Source organism: Amphibalanus amphitrite, unplaced genomic scaffold (genome assembly GCF_019059575.1).
Source record: "Amphibalanus amphitrite isolate SeventyFive unplaced genomic scaffold, NRLGWU_Aamphi_draft 000014F_arrow, whole genome shotgun sequence".
Taxonomy (NCBI): Eukaryota; Metazoa; Arthropoda; class Thecostraca; order Balanomorpha; family Balanidae; genus Amphibalanus; species Amphibalanus amphitrite.
In genome coordinates, this window is record NW_024881510.1 from 2,021,665 (window position 1) to 2,041,290 (window position 19,626).

At 50.1% G+C, this 19,626-nt stretch overlaps 2 protein-coding genes across 14 annotated transcripts; one reads left to right on the forward strand and one right to left on the reverse strand.

The window, feature by feature from the left end:
* Positions 1-340: 340 nt before the first annotated feature.
* LOC122385028 (peroxidase-like) lies at positions 341-10,112 on the forward strand. The gene is made up of 3 exons (XM_043372988.1): positions 341-556; positions 4,217-5,919; positions 8,716-10,112. Exons 1-3 carry the CDS (start codon positions 533-535, stop codon positions 9,584-9,586), a joined length of 2,598 nt encoding a protein of 865 aa, XP_043228923.1. The 5' UTR covers positions 341-532; the 3' UTR covers positions 9,587-10,112.
* A 1,007-nt stretch (positions 10,113-11,119) lies between these two features.
* On the reverse strand, positions 11,120-19,351 carry LOC122385036 (p21-activated protein kinase-interacting protein 1-like). 13 transcript variants are annotated; one of them, XM_043373019.1, is made up of 7 exons: positions 19,277-19,351; positions 15,987-16,109; positions 14,039-14,207; positions 13,454-13,702; positions 12,959-13,104; positions 12,484-12,684; positions 11,120-12,004 (listed from the first exon to the last, which is right to left on the reverse strand). In XM_043373019.1, the coding sequence occupies exons 2-7, from the start codon at positions 16,077-16,079 to the stop codon at positions 11,438-11,440; spliced, it is 1,425 nt and encodes a 474-aa protein (XP_043228954.1). In that variant the 5' UTR covers positions 16,080-16,109; positions 19,277-19,351; the 3' UTR covers positions 11,120-11,437. The 13 variants fall into 13 exon arrangements, with proteins under 13 accessions (XP_043228954.1, XP_043228970.1, XP_043229013.1 ...); XM_043373035.1 differs by having other exon boundaries at positions 19,068-19,280; XM_043373078.1 differs by lacking the exon at positions 19,277-19,351 and adding an exon at positions 19,193-19,270.
* Between the last annotated feature and the right edge of the window lie 275 nt (positions 19,352-19,626).

Sequence of the window (19,626 nt, forward strand, 5' to 3'; positions counted from 1 at the left end):
TACCTACTCAGAAGCTATTTCTCTCGCCATGATGAGCGGAACTCAGTGAGGTAATCGACTTGGTGCTCAGAATAGTTCCACCGCGGCGCCGGCAGGCGCCGTCAGTTCGCCGGATTCGTCGCGACAGGAGCGTCCGACCTCCTGCGAGGCGGGGAACCACCAATGTGATTGTCTGCCCGTCCAGTGTGCGTACTGGAGCGGGGAGGGGACGGCGGCGTCTGCGGGCGACTTCTGTGAACGACCGGGTCGGAAAGGCCCAACAGCAGCGGCGGAGTGATCTGCTGACATCACGGCGGGCCCCTGTGTCGGTGCGGGCCGCAGAGGCCGTGCATAAATACAGCGTGCCGGCCGGCGGGTAACACAGCGTCCGGGAGAAGCGGGCGGCAGATAGTCGCTGCGCGAGCCGCGGGTGGACGGGGAACAGGGCGGTCCGCAGCACCGCACCGCACGGCGGCCGGAGACGGGCCCTACCGCCGACATCGACACAGAGACAGTGGGAGGTCCGAGACAGACAGACAGACGCCGAGTCACCATGCAGACCAAACACATTCCGAAGGTAAGTCTACCCGTGCTGGGTGGTATGGTTGGGGAATGGTGGTATGGTTGACACTGGCGAATCTACGGGGGGGGGGGGGCTTTGGGGCAAATGCCCCCTCGCAGCGCTCGAAATCGATAAAAATATACTGTTTTTCTAGAGTAGAAACTAGAAAGAAAGCTAGACAGCTTTTATCAAGAAAAGTTTGCTTTAAACTGCACAGTAGTCCACAAGGAATCGAACCCTGCAGGTTTTTTTTGGAATTTTGACTTTTTGGGCGTACGCCCCGCAGCATTCGAGACCACCTATATGGATCCGCCTTATACGATGATTGACAACGTGAGCACGATGGCTGTCAACAACGCCACAGGCCTGACTTCATGATTTGTTTTTACGAATAGCTCGTCTTTTCCAGTCCGATTCAAACGTTTACAAATATCTCCTGCAATTCGCCAGCGCATAAACATTAGGTTTCATGTCAGTTTAGTTGTGCGGTGTCAAGTCTTACTTTGTAACTGTTTTTCTTTTTAAATTTATAAGTAGTCTGAACCAAACTTGTTTTCGTCTAAGACCTTTCACAACAACAGCCTTGCAGGCAGATATCTGTAAATAAACTTTCGGTAAAAACAATGGCACAAGCTGGTCAGAAGCCATCAATTCAGCCCCCGTCTTTGCCTTGTTTAATGGCCCCGTACTAAAAACGTCTGATCTGACCTCTGGCACTATCTGTGGTTACCCGCATCACTGCAACCGGCTGCTAAATGTCAGTCGCGACTGGCCCATTCACCCAGAAAATGTTCGCCTGTTCAGGCTTTGTCTTCGCGCTTGTTTTGCTTTATTCCCCTGTTGTGCCTTCATCACGGGCATCTTTAACCCAGTTAATATGAAAGAGAACAGTTAAGTTTCGTCCTGCAACATTCGAAGCATTCCAAAATCCAAAATGATTTTGCAATGTTATTTAGCGGAACAAATTAAGTTAACGGATACTTAAAATAAGCTTCCACAGTTGCGTCACTGAAAACAATGACGATTAAGCAGTCGTGTTTCAATTTGGATATCACAAACGTGGAAGCTACGAACCAGTTTGGGTTAGTCTCAAATGGTCCAAACTATACCATGGCGGACCCTATAACCGCTCCGGCTTTGACCTCCATGGACCGTACAAATTACAATGAAAATGCTTTCATTCGCATCACCCAGTCGTCCGAATCGTTTATGCTGGCCTCTAACGGCTTAATGGCAGTAGGTATGCTAGCCATTGCCGTCTCGCACGTATTAGGTTTTCCCATCCTATCGTGCACCCTATATATAGGTAGGTATCCATCAGAGTAAGGATAGACTGGATAGTTGTATTTTATTTAATTGATTATTTAATTGCACTGTGTATCGGTGGTCCATATCTTAGCAGTGGACCGGCGATACACAGTTCGTCTTGTGTGACATCAACTACCACTGATTTCGTAAACGTGAATATTCAACTTCATCAATTAAATTCCAATAGCTTTACTGGCGCCGCACCAATACCAATGCATTGAGCATTATTTTGAGCCGCAGTTGGATGCTTTGTTTCCCCGCCTTTGTTTTTATTAAAACCCGGATCAATAGCAACTAGAGATGTCCCATCATATGCTGTCATGCATTATGATTGGCCCGGGGCAGAAGCGCTGGCCCAAACAGCTGCTGTACGCTAGACTGACCAGGGCTGAAGGTCAAACAGATACACCGACCGCTGGGCTCTGCACGACTTGAGGCTCGTCGGCGATCTTCTTACCCCGACATACCGCGGAGCAGCGGCCCCTTACCTCTCCCTGGTATAGGCAGGGTAATGATTATTGATTACTCTTGACTTAACCTTGGCTTTGTTGTAGCCGAGGGTTAGCGGCTATTTAGGTACAGACAACACAGCCTCCGGGTTAGCTGTTCCGGTTGAGCATTGCAGTCAAATGGTGTCCTGCAGCTCCAGGGAGCAGCAGCTGTCCGAATAAACAGACTACACAGACAGACAGACAGACGCGCCACAGATCGGCTCCGGCATGCACTGCACCGACGGGACATACATACAGACAAAACTGATCAACGGCACCCACCGCCCACAGAATAGACAGGGGTCCGACAGCCAGACAAGTAGATGGACAAACTGGGGCAGCCAGCCAGACAGGAGAGAGATAGACGAGCATACGGACAGGAAAAGAACGGACAGCCTGGGGGGGGGGGGGGGGCAGCCAGACAGAAGGACGGACAGACGAACATACGGACAAAAAAAAAAGTCACGCCGGGACAGATAGACGGGACCCACGGGACAGGCAGGTCGGACACACTAGAACAGACAGTTAGGTAGACAGAAAGAAGGACAGGACACCAAGACCGAGACCGACAGACAGACAGACAGATCAGACAGACGAGAACAGGCCGACGGACAAACCGAGACAGTCGGGACGGTACAGACAGACGGACCGGGCAGACAGACAGACAAGCAGGACAGACATGCAGACCGCTGCAGACTGACAGCCAGCGACAGACCGGCACGCTGCAGATCGTCTGGAATCTCTCAATGAGCCGACAGTCCGCGGGTGCTGACGTAAAACGTTGGCACTTCCCAGGATCACTGGCTTTCTGCGTAGGACACGGGGCCTGGTCTTGCGATACTTGGTTGCTAAATTTGCAATGAATGAATCTTATCTGTCAGTGCTTTTGATAGTTCCGTCTCGAGTCTGGACAGGAATAACTTAGCCCAGTTCGACCAGTGAATAAGATATAGAGACTAACAGCTGAATATTCAGACTTGAGGCTGACGATACGACACCCTTCACCCGTCGCCGTTCCGTCCCTAGTTGAACGAGAGTGTCGTGTTAAAACGAGCGTATTGGCCGTCTCGCGACGCGCGAATGGTATGCAATTCTTAGGTCACGGGTTAACCAGTAGGAAGGTAAATGCATGAGGCCAGGTCAACTTCAAAGTGGAGGTCCGGTTGCAAAAGTTCGTGTTTCCGGAGCCATGTCTGATTGTCAGTCACCCGTAGCCGTAAACTTTGCCTAATGCGTATGATAAAAATCTGTCATCACACAACATTCCTCAAAGATGCTAAGCAGCGTCAGCGCATAAAACTGCAACCTCACCAGGATACACCAATTTCCATCCATCGGTTTGTTTAAAAACATGATAATTTTGGAGAAACAAATCTCAGCAACGGCTTCAAGTTGACATAGGCGCGTATCGTACACGTAAATATTCCAAGCAAGCAAACCGAATATTTCCAGTTTGTGCGGCGCTTTACGCAGTACTGGCGGGTCTGATGACCGCAGTTACACCGCGTCACTGTTGGAGAGCGGTGATTCACACAGACAGGCTGGTGGGGGTTGGAGCTAATGCCTCTGTGGGCTCGTACCTTAGCGACCAACGTCAGGTGACTGTGGCGAAAGCGACGTGTCTATTGCAGGATATCAACTATCCCGATTTACTCTAGGGTAGGACACTGTTGGTCCTGGATCCATGATGTGATGCCGTCTGTAGCAGTGTGGGCATTTGCCGAGGGATCAGCTGGCTTTCGACGGGCTGTGTTGGCTTACGAGCACACACGAGCTCGCCCAGCTGGAGGGCATCTTCCCGTTGACATCTGTGCGTCCTCTCTCTCGACTCTCCAGTCCCCGTTATCATTGACCGGTCTCGTCTGTTCCGTTCCAGCTGCTGCTGCTTCTGGCGGTCTCGCTGAGCGCCGCCGCCGCTCAGAGGGGAGGCTGTCAATGTCAGCCCACCTGGCAGTGCCCGCAGGCGTTCGCCGTGTTCCCCGTACGCACGTGCGTGGTGCGTGGCTTCCTGCGCGGCGTCTGTTGTCCGCAGACCACGCCGCGGCCAACTACACCGCCGCCGGCGCGCGACTGCACACCGCTGGTACTGTGTCCAGGCGCGCTGGCCAACCCCAAGGCCTTCTCGCGGATGACGTGTCGCCTGCGGGACGGCTCGCAGGGCGTCATGTGCAGCACCAGAGGGATCATCTTCGGGGCGCCGCCGTCCGTCGGTACGCGGGACGGCATCAGCGGCCGCCGGCGCGCCATGCAGCCGCTCGGGGAGGAACGCCAGGTCACAGAGGCGTTCATGACGGTGACCGGTGGCGACGAGCGCGCAGCAGCCGCCTCCGCCGAGCGCGCCGTCCAGGAGCAGACGCAGCTCGGCACCCGGCTCGGCACGTCGGCGCGCGGCTCCACCGTTGGTATCTTCAACCTGAACTTCCGCTCTAACCGGGCCGAGCAAGATTTGGGCATGACCGGTCTGCAGAACCTGCTGGCTCTCAGCTCCATCAACCAGCAGGGCGGCGGTAGCACGGTGCAGCTGACCAACCGGTTCGGCTTCTCGCAGCCCGCCGACACCATCTCGCCGTCGCGACCGTCGCGCATCCCCGGCTGCGAGAACGAGGAGTCCATCTTCTGCACGGCGAGCAGGTTCCGCACTGCCAACGGCGAGTGCAACAACCTGGATAGGCCGCGTCAGGGCCGCGCGCTCACCGGCTTCAAACGCCTTCTCGCGAACACCTACGCCGACAACATCTTCGAGCCTCGCCGGGCGAGTGTGACGGGCCGGCCGCTGCCGAGCGCGCGGCTCATCAGCGAGCGTGTGGTGGAGACCATCTCTAACGAGCTGAGCGGTTTCACCCTGTCGGTGATGCAATGGGGCCAGTTCATCGACCACGACTTCAACCACGCGCTCATCTTCCAGCTGCCCGACGGCGGCGCCATCCAGTGCTGCCAGAACGACGGGCAGACCCTGCCCACCACGCCGCTGCACCCGCAGTGCATCCCCATCGAGATCCCGGCCAACGACCCCTTCTACAGCCGCTTCGGCCAGCGCTGCATGAGTCTGGTGCGCTCCCTGCCGGCTCCGGAGCCCGACTGTATCGCGCGGCCCGCCACGCCCATCAACGAGCTGACGGCCTACCTGGACGCGTCCATGCTGTACGGTAGTCAGGATGAGGAGACTGACCGACTGCGCACCTTCCAGAACGGCCTGCTGATTGTCAGCCGCGACAACCTGCTGCCGCTGTCCAGCACACCGTCCGTGCCGCGACCCATCTCACTGACCAACCGGTACCGGTTCCCGGGCGGCCGCGGCGGCCGGCGGGGCCAGACCACGGCGCGACCCACACCCGCGCCCATTGAAGAGGAAGAGGGAGACTCGTGCGTGGACAGCGCGCGCGTCTGCTTCCGCGGCGGCGAGTCGCGTGTCAACGAGCAGAGCGCGCTCACCGTCATGCATACGCTCTTCACGCGCGAGCACAACCGCGTGGCGACAGCGCTGCGCCGGCGGCACGCCGACTGGGACGACGAGCGTCTCTTCCAGGAGGCGCGTCGCATCGTCATCGCCGAGTGGCAGCACATCGTCTACAACGAGTGGCTGCCGATCAGTGTCAGAAAAGTGGTTTGGGGATCTAAGTTCGCAGACTAAAATTTTGAAAAGGTCGCAGAACAAAGTTGGAACTTAGCTATGGTTCCAAATTTTTTATGAAGCTACTGCATTATATCAGTTTCTTTTTAGCATAATGGGCAGAGATTGTTGAAATGCAGCACATATCAAAGTGAAACACCTGCACATGACCAACATGCAATGGTAATCATTAAGCAGCCACCTCACGAGATGCCAGATCTGTCTACGATAGCAATGTAGGTTGTAGGTTGTAGGTGTTAGGCTTGTAGGTTGTAGGCTAGTAGGTAAGGTTAGGTCAGGTTAGATTATGTTTCAGATCTGGCATCTCGTGAGACGCCTGCTTAATGAATCCCCATGGCCCATGCAATCTCGTATCTACTTAATAGGCAGGTAGTCTACATTGCCATTGCTCAAGTATAATGATGCATACCTACATAAATATTAATATTCACATTTGCCTAATTTTAACAAGGGAAATCCAAGAACATATCATAACTAAATGCAAGAAAACAATCTGTACCCACCAGAAGGCTACTAATGTGAAAGCAGCTACCCTTGGATATCACTTTCTTAGCCTAGGTAGAAGTGAAGGTATAATCAAGAAAGGGAGAAGTTAAGATAAACTGAAACACATGGTTTATGTTAAGTATTACCATTACCTGAGCTTGTTACAAAAATAGACATGAACAATCCCACCTCAGATTCCTTGAACGAAGATGGTCGAAGTCGAATGAGTCTCAGTATCTCAGCCTTTAAACAAAAATCATATTGTTGAGTATGAAAACGAGAAAAAATGCACATAACCATTTAACTATTAAATTACCCCACGAAATTATACTTCTTTACAATAACTCACGCAAATTGCGAGACTAACCCGGCGCAGTCGCGTAAAAGCGCGGGATACGCGCCAGACAGCGCTGCCAAGTCTGAGAATGTATTCATTTTTTAAAAAGTATTTGTTGCTAGTTAAGTTCATTGCCGAATGACAAAAACGATTTTGATGTTCAATTTATTTTAATACAAAATTTAATGAATAATATGCAGCACAAAATAATGCCTTCGGTCGATTTATTACAAGTTAAGATATCTTGCTGCCATGAGTTCGAGAAAAATAAAAAAGTCATTTTTTGTGTAATTCAGATGGGAAAAGGGCATCAAAAAGACAATAACTGTTTATTTTGTTCATTTTAATATCATTCACAAAAATTTTGCCATAAATTCGTCCAAGTTCTCTTATGCCGGCACCAAAAAGGTGATACCTCAAAAGACGCTGTCACTTATTATCCCCATACGCATTTTTTTGCTCATTTTTACGAAACAAAAACTATTCTATAACTTTTTCCAATCAATTTCCATTCCAGCCATACCTTGTTTTGCAATGAATGATGTCTAGGTGTCTTAAACGATCCAAGTGAAGCTGACCTTAGCAGGCACGGAACGACCCCGCAGACTATCGTAAAATATGGGCATCACACGTTATAAAATTGCTAAATTTTGACATTTTTGAAAAGAAAAATCTTTTTTACATCTACTGATATCATTTTTTCATACTTTACTGCAATTGGGAACTTTTACCAGGGGATAGTCTGCCACCACGGAAACACCAAATATGTTCTGCGAGAACTCAGAAAAAGTTTGCGCCCGGTTGCGTTATGAAGGGAGCCGGGCGGGGAGCGAGCTTGTTGGTGCGGCGATGGCAGTGTTTTAGACGTCAAAAGGCCAAGGCTTATGACTCGTCTCCTATGACTCGCGTGTTATTTTTGTGATTTGTTTGGTACCTTCGTTTGATTTGTGTGAGAATGTGATTTTAAAGGTAGGATAGGTTGTGCTGATATATGTATTATGGGTAATATGTTTATCCAGTACCCATAATTTTCTGATAGCATTTAGGTACTACTCACTAGCTTGGTATATGTGTCATTTCTCAGAACAGTGTACATGTAAATTAATGAAGCTGAGCTTTTCAGGTTTATCTCACCTGACTACGTTATTAACTTGAACTGCTGTTGCCTGTCAGTTAATTTTTTTAAAGCATTCACTACTTTGTAGGCACTGCATGCTAATATGGATATGAAATCGAGCTTTTCAGGTTTATCTCACCTGATTACGTTAAGTTTGCATACCCATTGGGGCATTGTCATTTCCAGCTCCTGCATGCTGTGTAGTCCTTCATTCATATCATACGTGTTGAACCAGATGTTAAAAGAGTGACAAAATTTTCAACATTTGTATTATAAAATACAGGATTAATTGTTAATGCACACACTGTGTGATCACAATTCACAGATCACCTGTTCATAACACATCACAGTTGATGGGCTTCAGGCTGCCGATCAAATACCAGTTATATCTATCAATCTAATACCAGTGAAAGTTTTGCCAACAGCTGTCAGCTGGTGAACCAAGAGTAGCAGGCGGTGCTGGTTCTTGGGAGGAGGTCAGTAGTTTGTACTGCATTCTATTCAGGAGTCCAGGTCTTCATTCAGTAGCCATGGAGACTGGAGAGATGACTTAATCTGCTGAAGAAGAAAAATCAGTCAAAATGGGTAGGCAGTTGGGTTTTTATTAAGTGACCCATTGTGAAATGCTCCATCAAGCCTGATAATGCTGACATAGATGGGTAGAGGTACTTTGTTGCACAGAAATCATCTGTTTAGGGAACGTTTGCTCACAGAACAAAAATTGCTTTTCTTTAGTCAAGACTTTTCGCAGAACAAATCTTCCGAGTTCAAGAAAACTTAGAAACGGGCCACTTTTCTGACACTGCTGCCGATCGTGGTCGGCTTCGACTACGCGCGCGACCACGACCTGCTACCGCTGCAGAGCGGCTTCTCGCAGCTCTACGACGCCACTGTGGACGCGTCGGCATCCAACGAGTTCGCCACGGCCGCGTTCCGCTTCGGCCACTCGCTGCTGCGCGACATGTACCATCTGATCAACGCGCAGGGCGCCGTCACGCGTTCGGTGAACCTAACCAGGACCTTCTTCGACCCGACGGTGGTGGCGGACGGCTTCGTCGAGCACGCGCGCACACTGGTGGCTCGCCGACCGGAGACGTTCGACACGAACATCATCAGCAGCGTGCACGAGCAGCTCTTCACATCAAACTTCCGGTTCGGTCTGGATCTGATCGCGCTCAACATTCAGCGCGGACGCGACCACGGCATTCCGACGTACACCAGCGTGCTGCGCGCCTGTAATGACATCACCATCGACAGCTGGAACGCGCTCAGCGCCGTCATGGACCAGCAGGCCATCAAAAACCTGCGCTCCGTGTACGACGACCCGCGCGACGTCGACCTCTTCATCGGCGGCCTGAGCGAGCGGCGTGCGCGCGGCGCCCAGGTCGGCCCCACCTTCCAGTGCCTGATCGGACAGCAGTTCTTTGACGTGCGGTACGGCGACCGGTTCTTCTACGACATCGGCGGCATGGATCACAGCTTCACCGAGCCGCAGTTGGCCGAGATCCGTAAGAGCAGCTGGGCGCGCATGATGTGCGACACGCTGGGCACAGAGTTCGGCGGCGACTTCAGTCGGGTGCAGCCACTGGCGTTCGTCGAGTCGACGGTGGGTCCCAACGGACAGGCATCGTGCAGCAGCGCGGCTATCCCCAGAATGAACCTGGACGTCTTCTGAGCGAGCGGCGACCGGTACACCAGCTCATAGGAACGGGGCGCCAGAAGCGCTGTCTTACCGATGTGACGACGACAGATAGGCCGTCATGGTTGGAGCCAACATGACCTCTGAATGAGATGCCTTGTCTCGGCACACAAAACCGGTGTTAATGATACACATTGCCGCTTCAATACGCCGACAATGCTAATGTATTGCGCATCAGCTCTTTCAAATGTGTGTCGCGGTGTAACGAACAGCCATGTTTCAGTTACTTGTGAAGGCGATCAGTATGGACGAACTGTGGAAATGGGGACACACGGAAGCTTAGGAAGTCGAGCGACCATTCTGGGCAGAAGGGACGTTGACTTTGTGGGAGGTTTAATGTACCAGTCGATTGAGTTGTGGTGTTTTATCCTATGCATGTCGATAACGTTGTGACTTGCGGCTCTAGTGCCTTTGGAGAGGCAAGCAGACCAATTTGTATAATGTCCATCTGGATTTTAGATGTGTGTAATGACATTGGAAAGGAATACATATTTTCAAGATACCGAACTGCTTTCAAATAACCGAAGGTTATGAGGGAAAGGACAAATATTCAGCTAAAGCAGCGCACAGCCAACACCTTTCCAGCCCGAGATCATGGACTTCACTACATCACAGCTTAATAGCCACATTGAACCATACCTGTCTATTTTTACTTGTAGTATCTATAAATTCAGTCCACGTGCCGCCTAATCTCGTCGTCAGCCATAGCTAAATTCTGAGAGCCACGCAAAACTGTGCAGGCCTGGGCAGCTGGCACGTCACGTTGCGCAGACAGCAGAGGCCGGAGCACGCTTGAAATACACCAATGCCTCACCATAAACACATCTGAGACGACCACTCGCGCAGTGGTCTCCAGTGTCACGTGACGTCAGCATGACTCAGGCGCACGGAGGGCTGGCCGGTCACGTGATGTCGGTTACGGCCCTGGTAAACTAGGTGACGGTCGCGAGTTCTATCCTCTCTCCCTTTAAATCATGACAGTCAAGACTGCATGAACGAAATGCCACCAATAAACGTGACTCAACGACAGTAACGGCAGATCCGAAGACGACCCAACGGTTAAAGGTAAGGCTGGCAGACATTTGAGAATCATTGCGACAACCGATTCCGTAAAAGGTGACTTCATGTGGAAAACCACAAAATAGTTATGATTTCGCGGTGTGCTGTGCAGTTAATATTGCGTAAACCCGGGTAACCCTAAGGATAAATCGACTGACCTTAGCCTGGGCCCTGGGGTCGGATCAGCTGCTGGGTCTGCCAGTGGCGGCGCCAGGTCAGGTCAGCTCTGGGTCGGCCAGAGGCGGCGCCAGGTGCGGATATCAGGGCGGGATTGGTCAGCGACCTGGCGGACAGATGCCACCAGAAATCACCGACCGGTAGGATTTACGCATACGGGTACATACCAGCCTACGGCACACACTTCTGCATAGGTTCACCGATAAGATTAAGGCAAATGTCGAAGTTGGTTTGATTTCGGGTTCTTAATAGACAAAAACTGAAAGAGACCTTATCGCATCAATGTAATATTTAGATTATTAGCACATCGTTTGGCAGACAGAGGCTGGCAGTAAGACACGTCTATCAGTTTCTCAGATGGCAGACTCTCCCCCGCCTAGATCGATGAAATATGCGGCGCAAACAACACTTTTACCTTTCAGTTCTTCCCGCAGAAAACCGATCAACTGTTTTGGGGGGAAGGTTTGGTCCTACTGTCACATTGCGATTGTTCCCAAAACAAATCACATTAACACTTCCCACAAAAAGCTTAGAAAGACAAATGCACCCACTTTACCTTTCCGTAAACATCCTCTTTTTCACAGACATATATTATTCTAATACGTTCATCGATTTCGTTTTAGTCTTTTTCTTCTTGCCTTGGAGACTGAGTGCTTTAAGACCTTTGATGTTGGCCTTCTGAACCTTCTTAATGCTCTTGGGTTTCGCCGTCATGCCCTTCAGACCCTTCTTCTTCACTTTATCTTTACCCTTTTTAGTCCCCTTCTTCTTTTCCGCTGTGTCTTTGCTCTTCTCGCTACCTTTCATCGCCTTCTTATCCGCCTTTTTCACTTTCTTCTCGCTCCCACTGGCGTCGTGGCGTGCTCGTTTCTTCGCCAGTTTCTCCTCGCCGCCACCCTCCCGGTTCCGTTTTCGTTTTGTTCCCGATGTGCCGGGGTCGCCGGCGGCTCTGGCCACTTTGTGCGCGGCCCGTTCGGCTGCGTCTGCCGCCCGCTCGGCGGCCGCTGCTGCCCGCTCCGCCGCCTCGGCAGCCAGATCAGCTGCCTGCTCCGGCGGCCACCGCTTTTCGGGCGGCACGTGAAAGGTGACGCTGGTGAGCCGGCAGGTCGTGTTGTAGCTGGCCACCGGGGATGGCTCGGCGGGCGAGGCCGACTCTGACTGTAACACAGCGCGAGGGGCCGATCAGGTCAGAGAGCGGGAAAAGGGGGTGGCAGATTGAGAAGGGGTTCAAGGGACAATGGGCGTGTACTATGAGTCATATCTTGTGTGCACGTAAAAGGCGTAAGATCAAATCTATCGACATTCTACAGAGCAAATGTTTCAAAAGCAATCAGTTTTTTTTCTACGTCTTCCCAAATATTTTGGTTCACGAACTGCGGCGTAGGATAAATTGGCATCACTCAGAAAATCACACATCTTAACCTTCGACGTTTTTCATTGAAATCAGTATTGGCCTGAAGGGAAATTTACATTTATTTGAAAGTTGCGGGCTATCTAATTTTTCTGAGTAACTGACTATGAGTCCATGACCAAATACCCTATCACTCACCAGCCCGACCAGTGACCATAACCAAGCTCATTGAGAACGCCAGCCCAGACGCAAGCTAATCTCAGCCCTGCCAGGTACCACCACCCACCGTGTCGGCCTCCCAGACTTTGCACCAGCCGTCGCTGGAAGCTGTGACGATCCAGGAGCGGGTCTCGGAGCGTGCCATCACGGCCAGCGCGCGCAGCCGGGCCTGATGGGCGGCCCAGCTGCAGCCGCGGCCGCCGCCACCCGGCGAGACGTCGAACACAGTGGCCTGGCCACTCTCGTCACCACAGACCAGCAGCGACTTCTGCAGAGGCACGGGGCGACTGGGTGAAGTGAGGACGTTATCGGAACAACGCGATAGACATCAGTGAATGCATACGAAACGGACCCATAAGAGCCATGTTTCAGTCACATAATACCATCAATTACGTCTTTTCTGGCATGTGATTAAAAGTTACTTTTTATTTTCGAAAGAAGAAGCGAGCACGTTGCTCAACGCTGCTGAGAGGCTGAAAGACAGTCGAATGAAGGCTGGAAGGCAATCGAGGAAGGAACTCTGCTATCGGTGGGGGACTCACCGACAGGTAGGCAGCGCAGTTAATCCTCCCCGCCGACTTCAGGCTGTACAGCACCCCTGCCGAGGCCACGCTGTAGACATCGCAGCGGCCCTGCACGCCCACTGCGTACGTACTGCCATCTGGTGACCACAGTACGAACTCGGCCGCTGCCGGCAGAAGGGACGCCGTCAGCAGATCGGGTAAGACACCACTGTTTTACGGAAATAAGCGAAAACTTTTGGAAGAGCGGCGACCGAAACGGCAGCCTCAGAGGCAGAGCAGTCAGACATAATATTAGCAGTTCAGTTTTAGCAATTATTTCAGTAGATGATTTCTAATTGCATCTGCACACGATCCTGACGTCTCCCCAGCACCTCAGCTTACACAACTATAGCCCATCTCACCGCCCCCGGTACTCCCAATTCCACCCCTATCAGTCCTCCCATCCCACCCAAATCCCACCCCTCTCGGTCCTCCCATCCCATCCCTCTGTTATCCCCTCTCGCCCCGTCTCACCAGCCTTGATGTTGGTGCGGAACGCCACGCGTCCCCGCACCAGGTCCCAAGTGAGCAGTTTGCCGTCCTTGCCGGCGGTGAGAGCCAGACGGCCGGTCGGGTGGACGGCTAGTGCGGTCACGCCGCCCTTGTGCCGCCCCAGGTACTTTTCACACTGCCAGTTGTCTGTGCGTACCACGGCGACTCGGCCATCCTCAGATCCCGAGAGCAGGTGGTGCCGCCCGTGGAACTCGAGACACGTGATGGTGCCTGGGGGAGGTGAGGGGGAGGGGGCAGTTAGAGGACTGCAATCGAAATAAGAGAAACTCAAATAAAAAACAGGTAATGGTGTCTGGCGGCGACAATGATCCGAGGCAGAGGTCTACACTGGACGCAAATACAGAGCGCAATGAGACAACCCCACACCGGCAATGGTTTCTGACTCATAAGACCGTCTGAAGGTTCAGAATCGGCGAACGTGGGGTGCACGAATCAACACAAAACATCTAAAAGACACAGGTAATATCAGCGAGGAAACAGACCCCCATTTGACGTAAGTTTTAATGTACCCCAGCGCCTGCCCGCCGCCCCCGGCGCCTTACACACCCTGGTGATCCATCAGCTGACCGCTCTCCACCCTGCGGCGCATGTCGTACAGTTTGACGATCTCATCGGCGCCTCCAGAGGCCAGCAGGTCACCGCGGCAGGCTACGGCGCGCACACTGGCCGTATGAGAGTGGTCGGCAAACGTCTGCTCGAACTGACGCACCTCCTCCTGTCGGGAGAGCGGGGACTCAGCGATAGAGGTGAGGACGACCAAAGAACACTGACAATACATATACGCAAGAACTGGGACTGAACGATACACAGAACCGGGACTGAGCGATGCATATCAGAATGGGGACTGAGCGACACACGGGAGAACGGGGATTGGGCAATACACGATAAAACAGGGACTGAACGATACACAGAACGGGGAATGAGTAATACAGGTCGGAACGGAAGCTACCGGCACATGAGAGAAGGGGACTGGCTGGCTGATACATAGAAGACTGAGTGCACAATGCATAGGAAGAACAGGAACTGAGCGAAGCACAGGACAACGGGGACAAAGTGATAGTCCCCAGTAACAAAACATATACACGTCAAGGACTGTGGCGTTGTGGGTCGCCGCGTCCCGGCCGCCGGGCCACCAGCCGCCAGCTGACCGAGCCCGAGGCCGGGACGGTCACGTGACCGGCGCACCGGCGAGGGACACGGCCCGTCTGAATACAGTCAGTCTAGATCGAGACCTCTCTGTGTTTTTAAAGACGATCATGTGTCTGCACAGGCATAAAAAGTAATAGATTCATGTTATCTATGAAAAATATATTGTTCATTGATCTGTTGTATGGACTGAAGTAGGTATGTTATATGTATGACCAAATATATAGGCCTCGGAAGAGGCTATCATATTCGCTAGATCATTAGGTGTCACAAAGTGGGTAAGGTCACCAATTATGTCTATTAACCCTATTCCTGGCGGGCTCCGCCGGGACAAGAAACTGGCGGGGGGGGGGGCCGATTCGGCCCCCCCTTCAGATCTCAAAAACTACACATCGCAGCGACAAACGGTAAACGGCATCGGATACGAATGGTCAAGATCTACAATTTTTACTAAGGTCATTTTCAGGTCAGGTCAAATATGACGTCACAGGGGTCGAAAAAGTCAAAATGGCGGCGCTAGATATGGAGAGTTTTTCTCGAATAACTTTCGAATTAGTCAAGATAGGAACAAACTAAGGGCATCATCGTGATCCTCTCGTCAATCCGCATCGAATGATATATATGTTGACCTCGAAAGGTCAAGGTCAAAGGTTGACCTCAGGTCACGTGACCTCGAGGTCATCATGTATATCATTCAATGCGTCTTGACGAGCTGAACACAATGAGACCATCCACGCGTCTGTATCTTGTTCCTGTACGGAGTTATTGGCCAAAAGCCTTTGGTGACCTTTGATGACGTCACATGACCTCACAGCTGCCCAACAGCAAAACAGACCTCAAGGTAGTGAAGGTTGATCGTATATGAAGTCATGTATGGTATATGGGGCCATTCCGACCCGTTTTAGGGGTAAAAACAGGGAGTTGATTTTTCCCCCATTGACTTATAATGGGGAGGTCGCGAAACTGACCTGACCTTAGGTCACCGATATCAAAATTCCGAGATATACAAATTGCACATACTGGTACCCTAACTAAAGCCTGAAGAGAAGAAATTGATCGGTCAAAAACTCTAGCTCTGGCGTGATTGCAAACTTTTCTGAGGTAGGGTCACCAAACCGCCTCTGGTGACCTGACCTGAGGTCAGATCAACTCAAAATTTTCAGACATGTTGCGTAGAAGCCTTTTAGGAAAAGTCAGAAAATTTGAGCTTCCTAGCTCAACGCGTTTGGGAGAAATAACCAAAAAACCTCAGGGGGGGGGGGCTCCTGAGGCCCCCCCCCCCCCCGCCAGGAATAGGGTTAATAAAACAATGACTGTATCATTGGTACGCATCATAGCCATGACATACCTTGTCATCTCCAGAATATGTGAAGAGCTGGTAGCCGACCACAAATTCCTCATAGGTCCCACAAATCACTTCTACTTCCAGCTCTCTATCCATTGTTCAATCTGGTAGGCTGATGGTAAATTTCTGTGAAAAAGAGCAGTGTGATGATGACAAAACAAAATATTAAAACAAATATAGGGACCCTCCTACCTTAAAAAAGTTAATGAACTGGCATAAAAGCAATGTCCTATCCATGGCCATGGTTCAGAAGGATGAAAAATCAATGTCTGCCAAGTTTCACCAAAAAATATTCATTGGTTTTCAAGATTTGGACTTTTGCTTTTGTTTACATTTAGCGACCTCAGCTGATCCTACGACATCATTTGGAAGCAATAATATGCAATCCTAAAAGTGTGGCAAATGTTGACAAAGCAGTATATACCACTAACCACATTCAAATGATGGTTGAGTACAAAATTGAAAAATTGTTGGATCTCCAATGCTCCGCTTGCATCACATTTTGATTTTGGAGGCATAAAAGATAGACATTCAAAATCTTTCGACATGGTGAACTACCAAAGAGAGTGCTGGTGTAGTCGTAACAGCATGCTCAACAACTCCCTTAACCGTTTATATATATATATATACCCGAAGTCACTGTCAAAAGCTGCGGGTTCAGCATCAGTTGGGACTTGGGACCTAGGACTGGAAAGCCTTCTTTGCGGCATAAGTGACTCAGGCGTGGAACAATCAACAAGCTGTCCAGGAACACTAGGTATTGAAGCACCAAATGTTGATGTTTTTAAGTTAAGTTTAGTTTAAGTTTAGCTTAGGTTAAGTTTAAGACTGGGGAAAGAAGTGAACGACCACCCCGACAGTAGTACTGTCACTAACAACAGTGGTCGTCATTTTACGGCAACAACAAGCATGGCAGCCAACTCGTCTTCATCAGAACTCAGAAGTGTGTAGTATTAATGCTCAAAAGGGTACCTAATGACCTTTTTAAGGTAAATACTTAAGTAAAATACTAAAGGTAAGGAATAGACAATAATGTAGGTCAATATATGGTTTATGACCATATCAGTCCCACGCACAAGGGGGAAAAGCTCAAAAAATTGAGCGCTCAAAAAATTGAGCGGGCCCCATTATGAAGGAATAGGCGAAACGATGGTATTTTACAATGCCTTTAGCGTCACACTACGGCAACTATCGTATCCAAATAAGGTATCAATGGCAAGAGGGAGCAACAAGGTTTCTTCTCGAACACTCGCCGTGATAATTTATATCGGTGTTTTTGGAAAGAAAAAGCCCTAAAGACGCTCAACTTTTTGAGCGCCACTTGTCGTTCGGGACCGCGATACTCAATAAATTGAGCGCCACGACAGACGACAGTCAGCTGGCGCTCAAAAAATTGAGTGCCTGCCAGCATCTACACTCCATTTTTTGAGCGTTCTCTGTGACAGGTGAAGCCGGTACTGGCTGCCATTTTTGATGTTATGTTCGTTGAAATACGTTAAACTGAGTTGAAACAGAAATGCAGGAAGTTGAATGCTACGTGGTACCCAAACTTTTCACAAACCCATGGCATCATGTCACATTTTCCGCTAGTAGTTTTATCGGTCGCCTTTCGGATTCGGCACACCTCAAATAATTATACAGGGCTTGAATAATCCGTATGAATACTGTATTGATATTCTCTGACTGTACTGGGAGAAGAGAATACGTGAATACAGAAAGATATCCACCCACGCTTGAATATTGGAGAATTATAGCAGGAAAAACTGTATTGCCACGGTTACAACTTCCAAGGCCATCGGCCGCAAACAAACAAATACTATACAATGTGGGTTAGATTCACAAACATTATCAAGTGTGGAACACAGAGACGAGCAAAACAACATCACATTATCGCATGCCACCCCGACCACATTGGAACCGGGTGACCTGCGACCGGAACCTGCGTCTTGCCAGCATACATCACAAAAGCAGGAGGCAGTGTCGTACTGTTTTGATCCAAAATATGCCATATAACAAATGATATAAACGACCTAAGCTCGGACTAAGCTAATCATTATCAAATCCTTAACATGTAAAGGACGAATGGAAACATCGAGTCTCAGACCAGCAGTAGCAACTAGCAACCCTATCACATCACAAAGAACACGCGGCATTATCAGGCAGCCGTTATGTTATCGGGCTACAGGCGGCGACGGCGTGGTTGCAGACCAGCTGCGAGGTAGCGGCATGCGGGCAAAAGGCGCGGGCACACCTCCATGTGGCCGTGCAGACAGTGCGCGGTCGGCGTCGCATAGTGGGCGGCATCGGGCTGTCCCGGGGCCGTCGAAGCCGCACAGGTTGTCGGCGCATGTGGGCGCGCGCGGTCACCACGGCCAGCTGCTCACCGCCAGCACAGACTGCGCAGCGTCGCCAGTGTCAGAAAAGTGGCCGGTTTCTCAATTTTTTTGAACTTGGAAGATTTGTTCTGTGAGATTTTTCACTGCTAATAATCACTTTTTTTGTTCCGTCACTGACTAAATATCAACTGCAACTGGGCATCACAGGACTGAAAGGGAAACTTACTAAAGAAACATGTTAATTGAAAATTTGACATTGTGCTTTGTTCTGTTTTCAGATCTCCAAAGCAGCAAGCAAGCATCCTGCAAGTACTAATGAAACAGATAAGAAGCAGTTGCTCCACAATTTCACCATGCAATCATCATAATTGGATCAGTTAAAATGCCAGTCATTCATTACTTTCCAAAGTTGAAGTGCTTCCAAGATAGAAGTATTGACAAACCATGTCAAACTATCCAGCAAGTTTTAAAACAAGCGTGAAGGAATGAATCCAGTATACGGGCCTTGAATGTATGCTATTGAGTGTGTTTGTGAAATAAATAAATGTTTCCATTCCATCACATTTCTCACCTGGTTTGTCTACGAATGAGAATCAGATATTTACGAAAGAGAATCAGCCCGTGACAGGATGATACCTACCATCCAATTCAACCATGATCACCTGCATGTCACGTGCACGGAATGAGGTTAGATGCTTCTTACGATAAATCAATATTATCACGAACAACCACCCATACCAATACCTACGACTTGAATGGCAAGTCCTCAGTCTCAGCCTCACCACAATGTCTTTGCACAATGCACAATCCACACCACGTTTATGGATACACTGCCATTCCTTTTGCGTATTCTTTCATCAAATCAGTAACTACCGATTTCCTGCTTTCTCGTCCACTATTGGGCAGAAAACGATTTTTATGCAGGAAACACTGATATCAAAAAAAAATAAACATTACTTTTGACCGTGATGCTCATTATTTGTCGAATTTCCCAAAAGACGGTCGCTTTCGCCCGTTCAGTGAGGCTGCCATGTAACGGAAGTTAGCAGGGATTCAGCAGGGGTTCAGCAGGGATTCAGCAGGGATCGACGGCCCCTACGATTTCGCTGAATTTTGGTGGAGAGGTGCAGAATGGTGTCCTCTATCGAAAATCCTAGTGCCAAAATGCGGGGAATCCATCAGGGGGGCCACAAATCCCAAAAAACAGTATGCCCTCAGGGCACAATCGACGAACTTTGGAAACCCTACTTCTAGCCGTCAAAACAGCTAAAAATGCACGTCATTCGAAAGAGGACAAAATTTTACGT

Coding starts and splice junctions, on each gene's coding strand:
- LOC122385028 (XM_043372988.1), top strand. CDS start 533: ATGCAGACCAAACACATTCCGAAG. Junction 557..4,216: donor AGACCAAACACATTCCGAAG/GTAAGTCTACCC, acceptor GTTCCGTTCCAG/CTGCTGCTGCTTCTGGCGGT. Junction 5,920..8,715: donor CACATCGTCTACAACGAGTG/GCTGCCGATCAG, acceptor TTTTCTGACACT/GCTGCCGATCGTGGTCGGCT.
- LOC122385036 (XM_043373019.1), bottom strand. CDS start 16,079: ATGGATAGAGAGCTGGAAGTAGAAGTGATTTGTGGGACCTATGAGGAA. Junction 13,105..13,453: donor CCGCACCAACATCAAGGCTG/GTGAGACGGGGC, acceptor TTCTGCCGGCAG/CGGCCGAGTTCGTACTGTGG. Junction 12,685..12,958: donor ACTGCGCTGCCTACCTGTCG/GTGAGTCCCCCA, acceptor GTGCCTCTGCAG/AAGTCGCTGCTGGTCTGTGG.